This window comes from Oncorhynchus nerka, linkage group LG26 (assembly GCF_034236695.1).
Source record: "Oncorhynchus nerka isolate Pitt River linkage group LG26, Oner_Uvic_2.0, whole genome shotgun sequence".
In the NCBI taxonomy this organism is placed as follows: domain Eukaryota; kingdom Metazoa; phylum Chordata; class Actinopteri; order Salmoniformes; family Salmonidae; genus Oncorhynchus; species Oncorhynchus nerka.
The window spans coordinates 11,048,510-11,070,419 of NC_088421.1; the positions used below are offsets into that span (position 1 = coordinate 11,048,510).

The following is a 21,910-nucleotide window of genomic DNA, read 5'->3' on the forward strand; positions in this document are numbered from 1 at the left end:
AGAGGGCAATGAACCATAAAACATCTCACTCTCTATATTGATCTCCTGTTAAAATGTGACATTTACCACACGGCTTGAAATACACACTGTGAATACTGCGGTGGGAGCGAGGGGAGCAGTAGACTTGTGACTTGTCCCCGTTGTGAATTATGAACGCACCTCTTCAACTAGACTACCGCCAAAACCATTTCCCCAAGGATGACACTAAGACAAAAAAATACCAAGGCAATGTCCTTTTATCTCTACTCCAATAATGTTTTACTGTCATAGCAAAAAACACCAGATTCATCTTCAGTGCTGCAGCTGAGCATCTAGCTAGGCTCCCCCAGGGACATGCAGGACCAATGGGATTTCTCCCCCTTTCTTTTTACAATGGAGATTATTTATCTCAACCCTGGCAGTTGCTATAGTGACCTTCTAATCACAGCATTTCCCTCCCAGCACTATGTCTTCAAGAGGTAGTGTGTGATTTAAGGGGTTGGATAGAGAAAGGCCAGCACACAGGTTGAACAATGGACTCGTGATTTGGCATGATGATATGCCCCATGTGGCCATTCTAACTGTTTGTCCCCAGCCTCTGGACCAATACAACCCAAAGTCAAGGTCAGTATGTCCAAACAGGTTCCCTGTTATAAGGCCAGATCTTTTTGATATGAAATCCCTCCAGAAAGCTATGGCTACCGTAGCCTGCTGCAAAGATAAAACTGTCACAGAATAGATTATTTCTTCCTCTTTACAAGAGAGGTATGTATTTATGACCATGATTTGGTGGCAAGAGAAAGGTCAAATGTTTCTTATGACATAATGATTTTGATGCTCTGTGACAGATCAGCATTAACCGGGCCCCAAAGCAGTTGGTGCAGCTCATTCCACCTGAATACACAGAGGGCGAGTTTACATAATCTGCTGTAGGACAATACCTAATGAATGTAAACACACATGTCATTTTGAACAATGTTTTAAATATGATTTGATCATGCTGCAAAGCGCTGTGCTGTGCTGTGCGTGTGGTGGATCTAACAGCTTTGACATTAGAAAGCGGGACATGTTAACAAGTCGTCTGGTTCCAGTCAATAGCCGGACACTTAAAGGTCAATAAAATACAAAGTGATGCTGAGGAAGTGAAAGATCTAATCGATTTATTTCCCTATCCACCTTCTCCCTCTGTCTATTTCTCTCTCTCCCATTTATTTCTCTGTCATTCATATCCAACCTGGCATTATCTACACAGATGGAAAAAACAAACATTTTAAGCAAAGACTCAATAGCGTATCAAAACATCTTATTCTCTATTCCACCTTACAATTCCTATTGCACATCATAAAGATCACTGTAGTCAAATGTACTGTGAACATAGTGACAAAGGTGTTACAATAAATACTGGCCATGTCCCCTCATAGAATATCCTCTACATCGTAGTACATGTTTTGTAATGTACCACTGGTTTTAAATGGAACACAAGGGCTGCATTTACACAGGCAGCCCAATTCTGTTTCTTTTTTCTACCACTAATTGGTCTTTTGGTCATTCACATCAGATTTTTACATCAGAGCTTTTTCAGAGCTGATCTGATTGGTCAAAAGACCAATTAGTGAAAAAGAATATCAGATTTGGGCTGCCTGTCTAAACCGTGCCAAGCAGCCACAGATATTGGGTCAGCAGGTAGCCTAATGGTTACCTGCTGACCCAATCCTATCATTGCTATGCAGACGACACACAATTAATCTTCTCCTTTCCCCCTTCTGACGACCAGGTGGCGAATCGCATCTCTGCATGTCTGGCAGACATATCAGTGTGGATGACGGATCATCACCTCAAGCTGAACCTCGGCAAGACGGAGCTGCTCTTCCTCCCGGGGAAGGACTGCCCGTTCCATGATCTCGCCATCACGGTTGACAACTCCATTGTGTCCTCGTCCCAGAGCGCTAAGAACCTTGGCGTGATCCTGGACAACACCCTGTCGTTCTCAAATAACATCAAGGCGGTGGCCCGTTCCTGTAGGTTCATGCTCTACAACATCCGCAGAGTACGACCCTGCCTCACACAGGAAGCGGCGCAGGTCCTAATCCAGGCACTTGTCATCTCCCGTCTGGATTACTGCAACTCGCTGTTGGCTGGGCTCCCTGCCTGTGCCATTAAACCCCTACAACTCATCCAGAACGCCGCAGCCCGTCTGGTGTTCAACCTTCCCAAGTTCTCTCACGTCACCCCGCTCCTCCGCTCTCTCCACTGGCTTCCAGTTGAAGCTCGCATCCGCTACAAGACCATGGTGCTTGCCTACGGAGCTGTGAGGGGAACGGCACCTCACTACCTCCAGGCTCTGATCAGGCCCTACACCCAAACAAGGGCACTGCGTTCATCCACCTCTGGCCTGCTCGCCTCCCTACCACTGAGGAAGTACAGTTCCCGCTCAGCCCAGTCAAAACTGTTCGCTGCTCTGGCCCCCCAATGGTGGAACAAACTCCCTCACGACGCCAGGACAGCGGAGTCAATCACCACCTTCCGGAGACACCTGAAACCCCACCTCTTTAAGGAATACCTAGGATAGGATAAAGTAATCCTTCTCCCCCTCCCCCCCCTTAAAAGACCTAGATGCACTATTGTAAAGTGGCTGTTCCACTGGATGTCATAAGGTGAAAGCACCAATTTGTAAGTCGCTCTGGATAAGAGCGTCTGCTAAATGACTTAAATGTAAATGACTTAAATGAGTGCTGGACTTGTAACCGAAAGGTTGCAAGATTGAATCCCCGAGCTGACAAGGTAAAAATATGTCGTTCTACCCCTGAACAATGCAGTTAACCCACTGTTCCTAGTCTGCCATTGAAAATAAGAATTTGTTCTCAACTGACTTTCCTAGTTAAATAAAAGGTCAAAAATAAATATTGACATGTACTGTATAACTTGACATACACACTGAACTGAATCCGTGTCCCTGTGGAGTTGATACAGAGAGGGAGGACCCAGGGACTGACAGACTGACCACCACAGCAAAAGAAATGGGTGTCACTCCAAAGTATTCAGGTAGAGATCAATATATAATTGTAGGGGTTTGGGGAGAGGTCTGGCAAGTTTCTTCTGTCCCCACTGGCTTCAGACATGGGTATGATCACTTGACCTTCCCTTGTTTTGGCAATGGGAGAGGTGTGTTTGTGCTTACCTAAAGTTTACACATGGGGAGCGCTGGCATAAGGACCTACAGTGGTAGTGAGAACAACATTGCTGTCCAACTACATTAAGAGAACGGGCTCCCCTTCCAAAAAAGGACATGGATGGGAAGCCAACAAATGAATAGCTGATTGAACAAAATTCACATCATTATGGTATGCTTGTTACAGTTCATTACAGTCCAGAAGAGTCTCCAGACAGATGTGGCTTTGGTGATTGGCACTATTATGGCAGGAGACTGACTCTGGCTTCAGTTCAGACAACAAGAGCACATGACACAGGACCTGCTCTGTACACAAAGGACAGAGAAAAGCTGTGAAGAACAGCGCTGAGCTGAGCTGTGGTGGTGGTCCAGAATCCAGTACCGTTCCATGATATTGTTCAGAACCTAATCTCTCTCCATTATCTGGAGCCGCTCCAGAGTATGATGTTATGATGTTCTGCCCACTGAAACCACCTGGGTGTGAATACTGTACAGATAATCCAGAATATCATTCAGACTGTTGTTCCTCAGCATGCCACTCCTTTCTGTGACAATAGCCCTGTTTATACCTGCTGTTAACATGCGACCTTCATCCTGATCTTGTCCTGATCTTGACCTGATCTTGTCTGTTTACACGTATAAGAACTGATCACAATCAGATCACAATGCATCTTTTAATTGTCTATACTTCTCTAAAATGTGGGCACAATCAGAATGTGAACAAGATCAGGACAAAGGAAGCAGGTTGGAACCAGGTATAAACAGGGCTAATGAGGCAGGACTCAGATGGGGACCGACACCTTTCTCCATTCGCTTATCTTTTATCTTTGCAGTGTTGAATGCCTGCTGTGAAGACTAACTTCTAAAATAGGGGGAAATGAGAGCTGTGCTTTGACATCAGTGATATGCAGATCCTATACCAGGAAACTCAGTTCTGAGAAACTCCAGCTCCTCCCACCTCACAGGCAGTAGCCTCAGTCAACATGGCTGCCGTGTAGTTTCATAGCCTGCCATTACATACAGCACATGTTCTTTTACTGGAATAAATGGGTCACTGGTAGATAATTGACATTTCACCACACTGCAATTGAAGAGAATGTGATCATAGTGCTTTGTTTTATCCATGGTGTCTCTTTCTATAATAAATGGGACACATCCCTTATTATACCCAGGACTGAGCTCTGTATCTGGGCTGGTCTACTATCCATGGTTCCCTTGGCTGTGCACAGGGATGGAGGAGTGAAAAAGAGAGACACGGACACACCACAATGTCCTCCTATATGATCGTCATATTCCGTGTCTGAACATCTTACATCCAAACTTCTCCAATCCTGTTCTGTATGGCTATTATTTCACTTCATCCACAAGTACAGTGCTTGACCCATCTCTACGGTGATGAAGTTTGAGAGGCTCTGATTGTGTGGATGATTGTATGGTATTAATGTAGCTGAAACTGTAAGCCCAGAAGGACAGAAACTGACCAGTGGTTGACACTCTTGGGATATACTGGATAATTACATCTGAAAGGCATTTTTTCCCCCCCACATCTATTGTGTTGTGGCGCTAATAATTCAATTCCATAATTCAGTTCAACTTTGAACAAGAAGGAAAAAAAATCACTCAACCATTTTTCGATTCAACATTTGTCTCTTTTTGTAGGTTAAAAAACAAGTACAGTAAAACCATGTAAATAAAACAAACAAGAAAAAACAAGCAAAGTATTTCTCCTTTCCATGTACAGCGTGTGTCTGCTGTAGCCTACATCAACAGTCTACCCTCAGCTAAGATAGCGTTTCATCAAGATAAAGATAACAATAGCAACGTTGATAAAATGTCTATATTTACTCTATATTTTCTACATAGATCATTTGCCTTCTCTAGATGTATTTATTTAATAAAAATGTCCTTAAAATGTCTGAATACCATAGAGTTCCCATGTAATGATAGATAGATAGACAGACAGACAGAACACTGGAGATCAATAGGCTGGCTGGTTCACTGAGTAACTTACTGTGACTGGAGAGAATCACATTGGTATGGCAAAGAGACCTGATGGCTTGGTTTAATATTCCCATAGACAAAGGCCTCAGAAACATGTACAGAATCAAAGAGATTTAAAAAGATGGAGGAGAAACAGTGCTGGGTTTGATCTAGAAGGGCAATAACATGGTCTTCACTGCAGGTGGCGCTGCTACGTCACACACATGGAAATACTATTGCACTGACTGAACTGAAGGGAACAACATAACTGCATAGGATTTCCCCCATTTTGCTGTTGCTAAAGTAGACTGGTTGGGTGTAAGTGTTGGGTTTGGTAATAAACCAGCAAAGACAGTTGGTGTTGGGATAAATCAGGAGACCCAAGTATTGGGGCCGGTCTGGTGGGGCTATTGAGTGTTTGTTTAAAAGGTGGGTCTACTTGTTTAGGAGAGAGGGGTATGGGAATATGATTATGTGTTCTACTGCACTTGCGACATCACTAACACTGGCTGTTCTGTGTAATCCATATAATCGCCGTGTCCTGCTCCTCTGTAAGGTGAAAGCCCAGCAATGTCAACACAGAGAGAGGGCTGAAGCATCATGAGAATGAGATTGACCATCAAGGAAAAACACATCACAACAACCCATCAGTTCAAATGACTCTTGGAATTGGCCTTTCAAATGCAGTACGGTAGGCTGTACAGCATCTCTGTAGAAGTACAGCTACATTGTTCCGAATCAGATAAAGCCATCTCCCCACATCCTATATTCTCCTACTGTATAACTGTTCTAAACACAGACACATTGAACCTATTGCTTTACAAATGTAACTAGATCTGAGATTTAGATTCAGACCTGCCGCATGGATAATAACAACAATAAAATTGAATCGTTATAAGTTGATTGTTTGTGTGATTGAAAAATGCTAAATCAAACTGTCGTGAGTTTATGAAAAATCACATCAGGAACAACAACAAAAAACTAGAACATATTTTCATTGCTTTCATAAGTAAATCTGTTTAAGGTGCTTTTAATGTGGTTGCCATGGCACTGTGCTTTGTTTCTTTCCCTCCATTCCTGATGATCCAATCGGTGATCTGGGAAATGTGTTCTCACCCCCCCCCCCCCATTTCTCTGCACAGTGGAAACCTTTAAATCGAGGATTGTAAACCCATCAAGTAATTTCTACCCCTTTAGTGGTTTTTTTGAGCAAGGGGAAATTGTCATTCACTGCTATCCATCAGCTCCTGCTGAGAAAGCTCAAGAGAAAATTAAGGACTATGGCTCAGGGAGTACAATTGGGGGATCAAGCACTATAAAATCACTGGGATACAGGGAACCATGGCAGATTATAATATAAGACAGCTAGGCTTTTAAAAATGATTCTGTGCTGCCTGTTCCGCCATGAGAGAAATAGAGACGGTCAGAACCAATGCACCAGCACTGCTACGGAGCAAAGATATTTAATAAGGCAGATCTGCAACTTGAGACAAAATCAAGTTGACAAGCTGACCTTTTCAGGACCTTAATGAGTGCTTAATTCTGGGGATGCAGGGTAAAAAATGAATTATGAAAGGCCATGTTGGGCTGTGACTCAGAGAGAGAGAGAACGAGAAAAAGAAAGAGGGAGAGAAAGGGCTTAATCATCTATTCTACACATCAATTGAGAGCTCTGGGTTCCAATGACAAGAGCCCAGTAACGGTTTGGGAGATAGGGGCTTGGTGGAAAAATATGAGTTCATATAGTTCTGACAGATCCCACTCATAGACTTGGGTCCGTAGGACTGCAGATCTGCAGCGCCACATATGGCTGAAGAAAGTCACAAGCTCAGAGAGCATTGGGCTCACCTGCTAGCATCCCCTATATCGACCCCTAACAACAAAAAGCAAGCCAACCAATAATATAAACAATGTTCTGAGGAGGAGCATGACGTAAAGGGACCTTATTTGTGGCAACCACACTAAACAGATACATATATTTTTGTTATCTAATAAATTACACAATAATATTAAGAATCCAAACCAAATCGACCCATGAAATGGCTGTGTAAGAGAGAGGCCTCCTGGCTGCACCAGTCTGTCCCTGGAGGTGTGTCCTGTTCCTCAGGCCACCAACCACAGAAGAAGGAGCAGACAGATAGGGTGTGGTGGAGAGGAGGCAGGGCCTTGGCATTGGGGGTGTGTCCTCCATGACATGAGCAGTTGTTAGCCTCGTTCTCTGTTCTCTCCATCCTGGTTTCTGTGGTCTGCATAGTTTGTGCGTGGCGTGGCCCTTGTCATGTGGGTCACAGTAATGGAGGCAGGGCAAGGGGGTTGGTAGAGGGGGACAGAGGGACGGGGGGCTGTACTGTATCATTAATAAGGGGAGAAGATGATGGAGGGGTGCGTGGCCCTCAGGGGCCCCGGGGCGGGCCGGAACAGGGTGGGGCTCAGGAAGGGCGTCTGAAAGAAGGTGGTGCCCGCCGGGTGGCGCAGAGCCAGAGGATTGGTTGCCATGGTGCACAAGGTGGGCTGGGTGAGGGGGCTGGGCAGGAAGCCAGTGGTCAGGCTCCTGGTCAGTTGCTTCTGGAAGGCCAGTTTGGTCTGAAGGAGAATAGGAGAGAGCAGAGGAGAGCAGAGACAGAGAGTGCATGTCATTTCTTGAAGCGCACACATTTACTCAAAGTAGAGCACACATTTGCTCAGCAAACACGTTTCCCAGGGGACATTGCTCTTTTAGCACACATCGTTACCTTGGCTAAACATGCTCGTACATTTCTCCATACTAATATCCGTTCCCTCACCACAACTAGGGGACTTATGAACACTCTCACACAGTCAAGACAAAAGAACAAAGGACTGAACCACAGACACACAGACATGCTTAAACTCCAAACCCTTTACAAAGTTTACATTAGAGCAATCTTTTCTGGTGCTGTTCAATTCCCTGCACCTAGCCAGTTCCAGTGGTTAAGCCAGCTGTAGCCCTGACAGCCCACTTCTCCCCTGTCCCTGCCTGCACTGGGCCCTGCCACTCACCTGAGTAGAGAGAGAGGTGAGGTTGTACTGGCTGAACATTTTCTTCATGGCAGACACAGCCCCGCCTGCATACCCAGTCCATCTCACAGTCTGCAGTGAGGATGGGAAGAGGGGGAGGTAGAGGAGATGGAGATGCAGAGGAGGGAGAAATAGGGATGTGGAGGTGGGGTGGGGTGGAGCGGAGCGGAGGAGATGGTGACAAGGAGAGGTTCAAGGGGAGGTGCGCACATGACAGGAGCACAAAAGTGATTAATACAGAGTGCTGATTCAGGCTGCAGGCTTTATCAGTAGGGGTAGTGCTGGGGGTATTTCAGCCTCCAGTCTCAGGTACAGGGGACCCATTCACTACCACAAAGCAGTGTCCTTAACCTCTCTGACAGCACAGGCATACAGGCAGGCAAGCTGCTTCACAGGAGAGACAACCCCCTAGGGAGTATCAATGGTGGTGTGTGTGTGTGTGTGTGTGTGTGTCAGGGTTGGAGACAATTACATTGAAATGCAGTCAATTCAGGAGATAAATATACATTTTATTCAGAGATCAAACATGATTGGCCATTATTTTCTTAGAGGATTTTCCAAATGTATGGGTCTTAAACTTGAATTAACCTCAAACCGTGCGTGCGACTGCACGTGTGTGTCTACATGAACATTCATGTAATGGATGTGTGTGTGCCGTTTCTCACCGATAAGCTGGAGGTAGGCTGGCTCTTGTTGTGGGGACTGAACTTGGGTTTGGGGGGTTTTCCTGCCAGACGGTCCTTGTGTCTCCTGCTGTTCATGTGCTGAGGAGATCAGAGGAGAAACATTAGTCTGCTAGTTATTAATGTTGGATTTATCTAGTGGACCATGCCTGATCTACACTGAGTGTACAAAAAAAAATTAAGTTGCTTTTGCCCTCAGAACAGACTAAATTTGTCAGGGCATGGACTTCACAAGGTGTTGAAAGCGTTCCACAGGGATGTTGGCCCATGTTGACTCCAATGCTTCCCACAGTTGTGTCAAGTTGGCTGGATGTCCTTTGGGTGGTGGATAGATACACACAGGAAACTGTTGGGCGTGAAAAACCCAGCAGTGTTGAGGTTCTTGACACACTCCCGTATGAGCTCAGGAGAGGCAAAGGTCGAGAGCCACGCGTCCGCCGAAACACAACCCAACCCAGCCACACAGCTTCTTAACACAGCACGCATCCAACCCGGAAGCCAGCCGCACCAATGTGTCGGAGGAAACACCGTACACCCAGAGCCTGAACCCAGAGTCTCTGGTGGCACAGCTAGCCCTACACTGCGCCACCCGGGAGGCCCGGCACTTTAATATTTTGTCTTGCCCATTCACCCTCTGAATGTCACGCATGCACAATCCATGTCTCAATTGGCTCAAGGCTTAAAAATCCTTCTTTAACCTGTCTCCTCCACTTCATCTACACTGATTGAAGTGGATTTAACAATGGACATCAACAAGGGATCATAGCTTTCACCTGGTCAGTCTATGTCATGGAAAGAGCAGGTGTTCTTAAGGTTTCGTACACTCAGTCAACCGTATTGTACACTCAATATGCACCATCGGAAAAAAATATTTAGAGGACACAAAACCACAAAGAAAACCTACTACAACTTCCCTCTATCTACAGTATGCACGTCTATTTCTCTCTCCTCTGTTCTACTATCAACTGGCTAATCCTAGTTCATCAGAGGAGGTTTTAACAGTGCCATTGGAATACACTACTAAGGCTTGTTGTAGGCAAGGTTGCTACACATGCCCATATATCTACTGTATCTTTTCCATGACCAGCTCGTCAGAGAGCTGCAAAACTTTCCAGAACCATCCCATCATACGATTACATCTACGATTGAATAAACATCACCAGGGAAGCAATTACCCGAAACAGCCTAGAAAAGAAGTTCAATAAAACCATGTGCCTAGATTACCACACCATAAACACATCAATTAAAATACATCTAACAGCTCTTACAGGCTCAAATAGACAGTTCTGAGTGAATCACCATACATCTGCTTAGTGTGGGAATGCTTTTTCCAGAATGGCTTTATTGTAATAAAAATGCAGTCGCTGCCACTGTGCCAGGTGAATTCAAACACACATTTCCACTGCTAGCATCACCTCAGGAATAGTAAACCTTCTACTTTAACATGTGTAAAGAGCATTTAATAAGTTTGTTATTACATCATGGGTCCTGTGCTACCTTTAAAAGTGGGAGGGCTGAGGTAGTGACGCCATAGGCACAGTGCATTCGGAAAGTATTCAGACCCCTCCCCTTTTCCACATTTTGTTATGCTACAGCCTTATTCTAAAATGGATTAAATATTTTTTTCCCCTGATCAATCTACACACAATACCCCATAGCGACAAAGCAAAAACTGTTTTTTAGAAATGTTTGATAATTTATTAAAAATAAAAACAAATACCCTATTTACATAAGTATTCAGACCCACGGACAACCATCTCTGCAGCACTCCACCAATCAGGCCTTTATGGTAGAGTGGCCAGACGGAAGCCACTCCTCAGTAAAAGGCACATGACAGCCCGCTTGGAGTTTGCCAAAAGGCACCTAAAGGACTCTCAGACCATGAGAAACAAGATTATCTGGTCTGATGAAACACAGCAGTGGATTTCGACTAAGTCTCAATGTCCTTGAGTGGCCAAGCCAGAGGCCGGACTTGAATCCGATCGAACATCTCTGGAGAGACCTGAAAATAGCTGTGCAGCGACGCTACCTATCCAACCTGTCAGAACATGAGAGGATCTGCAGAGAAGAATGGGAGAAACCCCCCAAATACAGGTGTTCCAAGCTTGTAGCGTCATACCCAAGAAGACTCAAGACTGTAATCACCGCTAAAGATGCTTCAACAAAGTATTCAACTTACAGTTGAAGTAGGAAGTTTACATACACCTTAGCCAAATACATTTAAATACATTTTTCACAATTCCTGACAATTCCTCAAAGAATCCCTGTCTTAGGTCAGTTAGGATCAACAATTTAATTTCAGCTTCTATTTCTTTCATCACATTCCCAGTGGGTCAGAAGTTTTCATATACTTAATTAGTATTTGGTAGCATTACCTTTAAATTGTTTCATTTGGGTCAAATGTTTTGGGTAGCCTTCCACAACCTTCCCACCAGTAGTTGGGTGAATTTTGGCCCATTCCTCCTGGCAGAGCTGGGGTAACTGAGTCAGGTTTGTAAGCCTCCTTGCTCGCACACGCTTGTTCAATTCTGCCCACAAATGTTCTATATGATTGAGGTCAGGACTTTGTGATGGTCACTCCAATACCTTGACTTTGTTGTCCTTAAGCCATTTTGCCACAACTTTGGAAGTATGCTTGGGGTCATTCTCCATTTGGAAGACCCATTTGCAACCAAGCTTTAACTTCCTGACTGATGTCTTGAGATGTTGCTTCAATATATCCACATAATATTCCTCTTCATGATGCCATCTATTTTGTGAAGTGCACCAGTCCCTCCTGCAGCAAAGCCCCCACACACCATGATGCTGCCACCCCCGTGCTTCACGGTTGGGATAGTGTTCTTCGGCTTGCAAGCCTCCCCCTTTTTCCTCCAAACAGTTCTATTTTTGTTTCAACAGATCAGAGGATATTTCTCCAAAAAGTACAATCTTTGTCACCATGTGCAGTTTCAAACCGGCGGTTTTGGAGCACTGGCTTCTTCCTTGCTGAGCGGCCTTTCAGGTTGTGTCGATACAGGACTCGTTTTACTGTGGATATAGATACTTTTGTACATGTTTCCTCCAGCATCTTCACAAGGTGTTCTGGGATTGATTTGCACCTTTCACACCAACGTACGTTCATCTCTAGGAGCCAGAACGCGTCTCCTTCCTGAGAGGTATGACGGCTGCGTGGTCCCATGGTGTTTATACTTGCGTACTATTGTTTGTACAGATGAACGTGGTACCGTCAGGCATTTGGAAATTGCTCCCAAGGATGAACCAGACTTGTGGAGGTCTACAATTTTTTTTCTGAGGTCTTGGCTGAATTTGAAAAAAAACTTTCTCATGATGTCAAGCAAAGAGGCACTGATTTTAAGGTAGGCTTTGAAACACATCCACATGTACACCTCCAATTGACTCAAACGATGTCAATTAGCCTATGAAAAGCTTCTAAAGCCATGACATCATTTTCTGAATTTTTCCAAGCTGTTTAAATGCAGTCAACTTAGTGTATGTAAACTAATGACCCACTGGAATTGTGATACAGTGAATTATAAGTGAAATAATCTGTCTGTAAACAATTGTTGGAAAAAGGAACTTGTGTCATGCACAAAGTAGATGTCCTAACCGACTTGCCAAAACTAGTTTCTTAACAATACATTTGTGGAGTGGTTGAAAAACAAGTTTTAATGACTCCAACCTAAGTGTATGTACACTTCCGACATAAACTGTATGTAAATGTAATATTTCTGTTTTTTTTATTTGATATATTTGCTAAAAAACTATTTAATCAATTTTAAAAGGCTGTAATGTAACAAAATGTGGAAAAAGTCCAACCAAGAAATCAAGTGTTAATTTTGTTTGAAGAGGTAGTTCTATAGTCTGTCCTTTCAACATCTACTGTAGTGACATCATCTGTCTGTGTGTGTCAAATCAAAATGTATTTGTCATGTGACAGGATACACTTGAAAAAGAGATTTCAATCTCAATGTGACCTTAAAGGATGAATAACTGATAACCCCACACAAAGCCAAAAACAATGCAGGACAAGGGGCATTTGAATGAGAGTCTTATTCAGTTAGCACTCTCTATCAAGCACTTCTCAGGGTGTGCAAAGTTACCTACAACCACCCTCTCTTTCCTCTTCTCACCATTCATGTCACGCAAACAGCGCCAGGAGTACTGAGTAGCCCAGAGGGTCATATCTCTCCCTGTCCATCTCCCATGGCTACGTTCACAATATTCTCCACTCTTTCCTCTTTTCACCATTCATGTCACGCAAACAGCGCCAGGAGTACTGAGTAGCCCAGAGGGTCATATCTCTCCCGGTCTATCTCCCATGGCTGCGTTCACAATATTCTCCACTCTTTCCTCTTCTCACCATTCATGTCACGCAAACAGCGCCAGGAGTACTGAGTAGCCCAGAGGGTCATATCTCTCCCTGTCCATCTCCCATGGCTACGTTCACAATATTCTCCACTCTTTCCTCTTTTCACCATTCATGTCACGCAAACAGCGCCAGGAGTACTGAGTAGCCCAGAGGGTCATATCTCTCCCGGTCTATCTCCCATGGCTGCGTTCACAATATTCTCCACTCTTTCCTCTTCTCACCATTCATGTCACGCAAACAGCGCCAGGAGTACTGAGTAGCCCAGAGGGTCATATCTCTCCCGGTCTATCTCCCATGGCTACGTTCACAATATTCTCCACTCTTTCCTCTTCTCACCATTCATGTCACGCAAACAGCGCCAGGAGTACTGAGTAGCCCAGAGGGTCATATCTCTCCCTGTCCATCTCCCATGGCTACGTTCACAATATTCTCCACTCTTTCCTCTTTTCACCATTCATGTCACGCAAACAGCGCCAGGAGTACTGAGTAGCCCAGAGGGTCATATCTCTCCCGGTCTATCTCCCATGGCTGCGTTCACAATATTCTCCACTCTTTCCTCTTCTCACCATTCATGTCACGCAAACAGCGCCAGGAGTACTGAGTAGCCCAGAGGGTCATATCTCTCCCTGTCCATCTCCCATGGCTACGTTCACAATATTCTCCACTCTTTCCTCTTTTCACCATTCATGTCACGCAAACAGCGCCAGGAGTACTGAGTAGCCCAGAGGGTCATATCTCTCACGGTCTATCTCCCATGGCTGCGTTCACAATATTCTCCACTCTTTCCTCTTCTCACCATTCATGTCACGCAAACAGCGCCAGGAGTACTGAGTAGCCCAGAGGGTCATATCTCTCCCGGTCTATCTCCCATGGCTACGTTCACAATATTCTCCACTCTTTCCTCTTCTCACCATTCATGTCACGCAAACAGCGCCAGGAGTACTGAGTAGCCCAGAGGGTCATATCTCTCCCTGTCTATCTCCCATGGCTACGTTCACAATATTCTCCACTCTTTCCAGACATTTTGAGCTCCATCAATTCAGAACACTGTCAGGACACGTTTAGTGGAGGAGGAAAGAGACCCAGTGTGTCAGATCTCTACATAGACTAGTGGCACACTGGCCTCACTGTGAGAGAACATGAAACCAGATCTTGTCCAGTCCAATCACCTCAGATCCACTCAGGAAGTCAACATATGAAATTATACCTGTTTCACTTCTCTCCCCACTGCTGAACCCTGCTCACCCTGTGAAACCCCCAGTCCTCCCCTGCCACCCTCCCCTCGACCCCAAGCCTCCTCACCTGGCTGAGCTGGGTCTCCGAGTTGACGTAGATCTCACACACCTCGCAGTGGAAGTTCTTGCTGGCCACCCCCACGCTGCCCTTTGTGCCCAGGCGCTTGCTCTTGCAGGCCGAGCGCCCCCCAGCCCCCGCCATCTTCCCCCGGCGCCGCGGCTGGACGCTCTGGCCCTCCAGCATTTGTTTGTGCTTCGTACCTGGAGGAGTGGATTTGGATGAAGCGAATGTCAGATACACTCTGGAGCAGGTACAGTATATATATATACAGTTGAAGTTGGAAATTTACATACACTTAGGTTGGAATCATTAAAACTCGTTTTTCAACCACTCCACACATTTCTTGTTAACAAACAATAGTTTTGGCAAGTCGGTTAGGACATCTACTTTGTGCATGAGACAAGTCATTTTTCCAACAATTGTTTACAGACAGATTATTTCACTTATAATTCACTGTATCACAATTCCAGTGGGTCATTAGTTTACATACACTACGTTGACTGTGCCTTTAAACAGCTTGGAAAATTCCAGAAAATTATGTCATGGCTTTAGAAGCTTCTGATCAGCTAATTGTCATAATTTGAGTGAATTGGAGGTGTACCTGTGGATGTATTTCAAAGCCTACCTTCAAACTCAATGGCTCTTTGCTTCACATAATGGAAAAATCAAAAGAAATCAGCCAAGACCTCAGAAAAATAATTGTAGACTCCACAAGTCTGGTTCATCCTTGGGAGCAATTTCCAAACGCCTGAAGTTACCACATTCGTCTGTACAAACAATAGTACGCAAGTATAAACACCATGGGACCACGCAACCGTCATAGTGCTCAGGAAGGAGACGCGTTCTGTCTCCTGGAGATGAATGTACTTTGGAGCAAAAAGTGAAAATCAATCCCAGAACAACAGCAAAGGATCTTGTGAAGATGTTGGAGGAAACAAGTGCAAAAGTATCTATATCCACAGTAAAACGAGTCCTATAGCGACATAACCTGAAAGGCCGCTCAGCAAGGAAGAAGCCACTGCTAAAAATCCACCATAAAAAAAAGCCAGACTAAGGTTTACAACTGCACATGGGGACAAAGATCGTACTTTTTGGAGAAATATCCTCTGGTCTGATGAAACAAAAATAGAACGTTTTGGCCATAATGACCATCGTTATGTTTGGAGGAAAAATGGGGAGGCTTGCAAGCCGAAGAACACCATCCCAACCGTGAAGCACGGGGGTGGCAGCATCATGTTGTGTGGGTGCTTTGCTGCAGGAGGGACTGGTGCACTTCACAAAATAGATGGCATCATGAGGAAAATTATGTGGATATATTGAAGCAACATCTCAAGACATCAGTCAGAAAGTTAAAGCTTGGTCGCAAATGAGTCTTCCAAATGGAGAATGACCCCAAGCATACTTCCAAAGTTGTGGCAAAATGGCTTAAGGACAACAAAGTCAAGGTATTGGAGTGGCCATCACAAAGTCCTGAACTCAATCCCATAGGAAATTGGTGGGCAGAACTGAAAAAGTGTGTGCGAGCAAGGAGCCCAGGAGGAATGGGCCAAAATTCACCCAATTTATTGTGGGAAGCTTATGGAAAGCTACCTGAAACATTTGACCCAAGTTAAACCATTTAAAGGCAATGCTACCAAATACTATTTGAGTGTATGTAAACTTCTGACCCACTGGGAATGTGATGAAAGAAATAAAAGCTGAAATAAATCATTCTCTCTACTATTATTCTGACATTTCTTATTCTTAAAATAAAGTGGTCATCCTAACTGACCTAAGACAGGGAATTTTTACGAGGATTAAATGTCAGGAATTGTGAAAAACTGAGTTTAAGTGTATTTGGCTGAGGTGTATGTAAACATCCGACTTCAACTGTATATATATATATATATATATTTGTCATTGGGGCAGAGAGAAAATTGCCATTTTAAAGCTAATTTCCTGCTATTCTACACATTTTCTGTAGATTTAGTTTTTTCTCAGTTTTAAAGCTAATAACCTGTAATAAAAATAAATAAATCATGGCTTATGATGTGATCTTATGCTATCTGAGGGGCTGCGGGGTGTGCTACGCCAGAGACTGTCGTGTTTGTACCACTGTTGTGTGCCTCCAGCTGAGATGTAGAGTTGACCGTGACCTTGCACACGGGACAGTGGAGGTGTGGCTTGATCCTCTTGGGGTCCTTGTCATCCTCACCCCCCTCTGTACTGGAAGTGTCCGGCTGGCTAACTGACTCCAGGGCTGTTCCAGGGGCCTCTGGGCCTTGCTCGGGACCACTGGTGTCTGAGGCTCCGCTCTCTGAGGCCTGTGAGGAGGGGGACACCTCTCCCTGGGGCCCGGGGGACAGGGTGGCCAGCTCCATGGAGGACACCTCAGATACAGGGGTCAGCATCACAGAGCTGCTGCTGCCGGGGCTTTTGCCCAGCTTCACAGCCTCACAATTCACCACTCGCTCCAGGTCAGCAGGCAGCAAATCTGGGGAGGGGAAGGAGAGGAGGCAGTGGTCAGTCACTGAACATTACACTGGTGGTTACGGAAGAGCGAAGAGCTTAATGCCTGAAGAAAGCCACCGAGGTCTACAGTTGCGGTGTTAATCTAGTCTGTACCTCTGATAGTATAGCTGAAATGCTAACATATGACATGCATTGGTAAATGCTCATTCCAAAGTACTGCCTTCAAACACTTCATATTACAGAACAGGTTTATAGATTATGGTAACAGATTGTAAAAGCAGCAATACATTTGGGAGTGAAAAGTGACATCAAATGATGGTTGTTCTCATTTGAGCCTAACTTGGAGAATTTGCTCATTTCTGTTCAGTCATTTATCTATAAATGATCATGAAGAGTTTGAAGACAAAACATTGGAATTAACATTTTCCAATGCATTTCATTTGTTAGCTTTGTGACATTTCAGCTATACTATCAGTCTTTGTTATTAACCCCGAGGGCCAGACTAGACTAACACAGGGTAGATATTCTTTCTCTCCAAATATCAACTTATGGTCCTAGGGCTCAGTCAATTTAAACAAATGCATTGACTGCCGGGCCCAGCCCATAAGTCACTGGAGCTGCATTACGCACACACACACACACACATTTTGTGATGTCTTGGACTTCGGTGAGGGGTTTTTCGGCTGTTCAGGCACAGAATTATTTTTCTGGAGGCAAGCCAGTTTGGAGGCGGGATCTACGCCCCTTCATCTGTGATTGTTCAACAGTAGGGATCCTTTAATAAAGTCTTTGTCATTCAACAAGAGACGACTCGTTTTCATGCAAATTTTCCATTGAAAAATACTGCACCAAACATCTGTTAGATGTAAAATTGCGTGACTAAGATGTCTTCGGCAAAAACCTAAAAATTAATGACAGATTTGATTCTGACTATTTTGAGTGCATACTGGCTATGTATGCATAGCCTGTGCGTACTGGCTATGTCATCTCAAAATGGAAAAACAGTACAATTGCCGTTATTTCTCGTTTTTAAAGTGAAGGCCTTTTAAGGGAGTTTGCGAGCACACTCGGTCGGTTCGGCTAGCCGAGTTCGGATAGGCGCCAGCCGAACTGAAGCACCCTCCACAATCCTACTGGCCCCATTGATTTTCTCTTCTAAGTCCCAGAGTAAATTCATCATGGAGATAAGGACTCTTCCTTATCGTTCTCCTTCCGGAGGAGAAGGAACCCTAGAAGGCTGAGATTAGATAATCCTTCCTCTCTGTAATGTAATGCGAGACTGAACCCTGGGAGATTCAGGTCCCCCCTCCAGCAGGGGATTGGTATGATCCTGGGCTTATGTGAAAGACAAAGATCGGGCCACCTGAGAAGACTCTGGAGGGGATGGATAGCGATCAATGGATTTAGCAGGAGGCCCAGAGAGGAGGACAGAGGATTGTGAGAATTAGTCCCTCAAACTCACGAAAGGTTTTATTCTGAGCAAGAATGTTTTAGGTATTGTATCGGTGTTCACTTAAAGTGCCTCAGAAAGTATTCACACCCTTGACTTTTTCCACATTTTGTTGTGTTAAAGCCTGAATTTAAAATGGATTAAATTGAGATTGTGTCACAATACCCCATAGTCTCTAAATTGAATTTTTTTTTTACAATATGTTTACAAATTCATTAAAAATTAAAAGTTCAAATGTCTTGAGTCAATAAGTATTCAACCGCTTTGTTATGGCAAGTGTGAGCGGACAAAGTCATTTTGGTCAATACAAACACTCCAACATAATGAAAATCTCCCAAGGAAAAACAGATCTTCTCGAGATGAAACAGGAACACAATACGATTATCATTAAACTACAACAAAAGTCACGGGTTTGTCACCGTCTTAATGGTTCTTCATGGTTAGCTTCTCTCTCTTGGTAGCCATCTTCCAGAGATAGGTTTATCCTCTTTCTTGCTGGTTCCCTCCTCTCTCTTGTAGGGAAAAGATAATAGGTCATTAGTACCATCAGCTGTGCTTAATTGCCTCAGGTCCCCTTGACTCACATGCCTAGTTGGGCTACTATCCGTGAGTCCAGCCTGCCCTCTGGTGGTACTTCCACACAAGCCTAAATAAGCTCTGGAGTAAAAATGTGCTTAACAAGTCACATAATAAGTTGCATGGATTCACTCAGTGTGCAATAATAGTCTTTAACATGATTTTTTTATGACTACCTCATCTCTGTAAGGTCCCATTCCAGTTACTACAAAGATGCAGGCGTCCTTCCTAACTAAGTTTCCGGAGAGGAAGGAAACCGCTCAGAGATTTCACCAGGAATCCAATGGTGACATTAAAACAGTTACAGAGTTTAATGGCTGTGATCGGAGAAAACTGAGGGATCAACAAAATTGTAGTTACTCCACAATACTAAATGACAGAGTGAAAAGAAGGAAGCCTGTATAGAATAAAAAATATTCCCAAACATGCATCCTGTTTGCAATAAGGCACTAAAGTAAAACTGCAAAGTGGCAAAGAAATGAACTTTATGTCCTGAATACAAGGCGTTATGTCCCCTTGTCCGAGAGAGATTTACATGGTTATCAAAACGTCACGTCAGGGTAAGTCTACACGAAACAGTGCTTATTTGAAGTGTTTCTAAAATTCCCTATGGGAAAATGAATGGTGGAAAAATGATTGGAACCATTTCCCTGTTTGACCACTAGGTTTTATGGGTATTACAACACCTCCACTGAGGGGCTCTATAAATACTGTATAAGGACTAACTCTGTAGGAACTTCTGGTAAGTTCTTCCCACATTGGTGCACATTATACAGATAGATATAAAACATGATCCAGCATGACTTTGAATTGTCCAACAACTCAAAATCAAATAGTATCCTTACGTCTTAGACCAAATGTCTTAAAAAGAAAAAGGACCATGGCAGTGATGTTGCAGAGTAGCACGACACAGATACATCTTTGGGTAAGCAGAAGGATTGCCTTTGGGCAACACCTTCTGTCAGTCAGTGTCCTCCTCACTCATTCCAAATGTTCCCTGACTGAAGTGACTGTCACCCCAACGCTGGCTGTCAGCTCTAAGGCCAGTGTATTGGCAGGGAAGAGCCCCACACTGTCTGAGGAGTGGAGGGCTACAAATCCCTCTCCTGCAAAGAATCGATGTTCAGATCGATGTCTTGTTGCGAGTCAGTCGTTTATTTGACCATGGAAAGGCAGAACAGTCCAATTAAATCAGTGTGTAGGGCTCAGACTGTAAACCGTGCAGTATCTGAATACTGTATCTGTAAACTGTAGAGTCAGAGAGTATTGACTACATGACAGAGCTGACTGTTGTCATAGAGCTAGTAGCTATATTAATATTCTGATTAGAAGACTGTTAAACAAGCTCACACACTAGCGGAGTAGTGGTGAGCCCTCACAACCATGTTCATTAAACCAGCAGTGTGTACGCACACACACACACACACACACACACACACACACACACACACACACACACACACACACACACACACACACACACACACACACACACACCAGCTTATCTAGAATCACTAGTCCGTGACACTCTTAAAGAAAATGGACAACTTCCTCAAGGGAAATCCACACTATATTTCATCATTACAGAGGCGTCTGAGTTCTGTTCCCCTTGGAGACAGCTTCAACAAAAGAGTCAATCAAACGCTGAGGTGATTGATGGTTGTCATTGACGATGCCGGCCGGCCGGCCCAGTGTCTCTAGGCACCAGTATGCCGATCTCTCTCTCTCTCTCTCGCTCTCTCTCGTGCTCTCTTCTCAACTGGAAAATCATTCAATAAAATAATAATAATCATTTATATCAGCCTAATCGAGGTGTAGATTACATGACACATGCCAATGTTCTAACTTGTAACACAGCTGCTAATGCGACTCGGCTAGTCGGCTAGTGTGGATATGATGGAATCTAGCCCTTGATTGGTTCCCAATGGGCGACAACATGGGCATTATGGTCCGATTGGCACCTGCCATGCTGAGTTTGATGACAGACAGAGATAATTTCAGTGTTAATTTTGAGTGTTCTCCAATTACAGTTTGGCATTGTATCGCTCGCCGCCGCTGGCTCGCTCTGCTGCATTTCAATTTCACATCGGGCCAATCACACAATGTGGCTTATTAAAGAGCGTACCTCCTTGCAAAATTGCCTCAGAACTGTAAAATGATTTACAACATAAAAAATAGGCACAGCTTATCTACTTTCTCTTTCCACCGCCTCTCTTGCTCCCCCTCTCCTCTACCCCATCTCTCACTCTACCTTTCATTTAATCTTATCTCTCATTTTCTACTCTTTTCGTCCCAGCCGCTGCATCCCCCCTTTCAGACCTTGCTCTACGACGACAGAATATTAAAATTAGATTTGATGAGAGAGAGCGTTATCTTGCTCCCAGTCCTTTGTCCAGTTTCTCCTCTCGGAGAGAGAGAGAGTGAGTCAGTCAGTGAGTGCTGGGGGAAAGGAAAGTGTAGACTCTCTCCCAACCCACACCTCACTTCACCCTGATACCGTCCTATCTCTTCTCACTAATATTCCCTCTAGCATCAGAAAGAAATTAGTTTGAAATTCAGGTCTTGCAGTAATATTTTTCAGGCCAGAGTGATGGAGGGATAGATGGAGGGAGGGAGGGATGAAGGAGCGATATACAGGATAGAGGAGGAAACTAGTCTGTCAGACAGATCCTCGAGTCCCATCGCTGCAGATGAATAAACAGGGCTCCTGATCCTAAATGAGATCAATCATGTAATGTAATGGATGCTCTCTACTGGCTTCATCAAAAGACTACCGCTACATTTCATTGTATTGGTCCCAGACTCAGGAGATACATCCATAGTCTAGTCAGGTCCATTGTGGGAGATTTCTCTCATGTCACAAACAGTATGCCTGCGTCCCAAATAGCACCCTATTCCCTCTGTGGTGTGCTACTTTTGAC

At 44.3% G+C, this 21,910-nt stretch overlaps 1 protein-coding gene across 2 annotated transcripts in view; it reads right to left on the minus strand.

Annotated features, from left to right (window-relative positions):
- Window positions 1–6,061: 6,061 nt before the first annotated feature.
- The window catches only part of LOC115110276 (zinc finger protein 385C-like), a 157,490-nt gene continuing 141,641 nt past the window's right edge, over window positions 6,062–21,910 (minus strand). For both annotated transcript variants that reach the window (XM_065010081.1, XM_029635780.2), the window contains exons 5-9: window positions 16,605–16,985; window positions 14,519–14,712; window positions 8,830–8,928; window positions 8,147–8,236; window positions 6,062–7,711 (exon numbers count right to left, since the gene is read on the minus strand). In XM_065010081.1, the coding sequence (XP_064866153.1) occupies window positions 7,484–7,711; window positions 8,147–8,236; window positions 8,830–8,928; window positions 14,519–14,712; window positions 16,605–16,985 (992 nt within the window). In that variant the 3' untranslated portion in view covers window positions 6,062–7,483. The remainder of the gene's footprint in view (window positions 7,712–8,146; window positions 8,237–8,829; window positions 8,929–14,518; window positions 14,713–16,604; window positions 16,986–21,910) is intronic.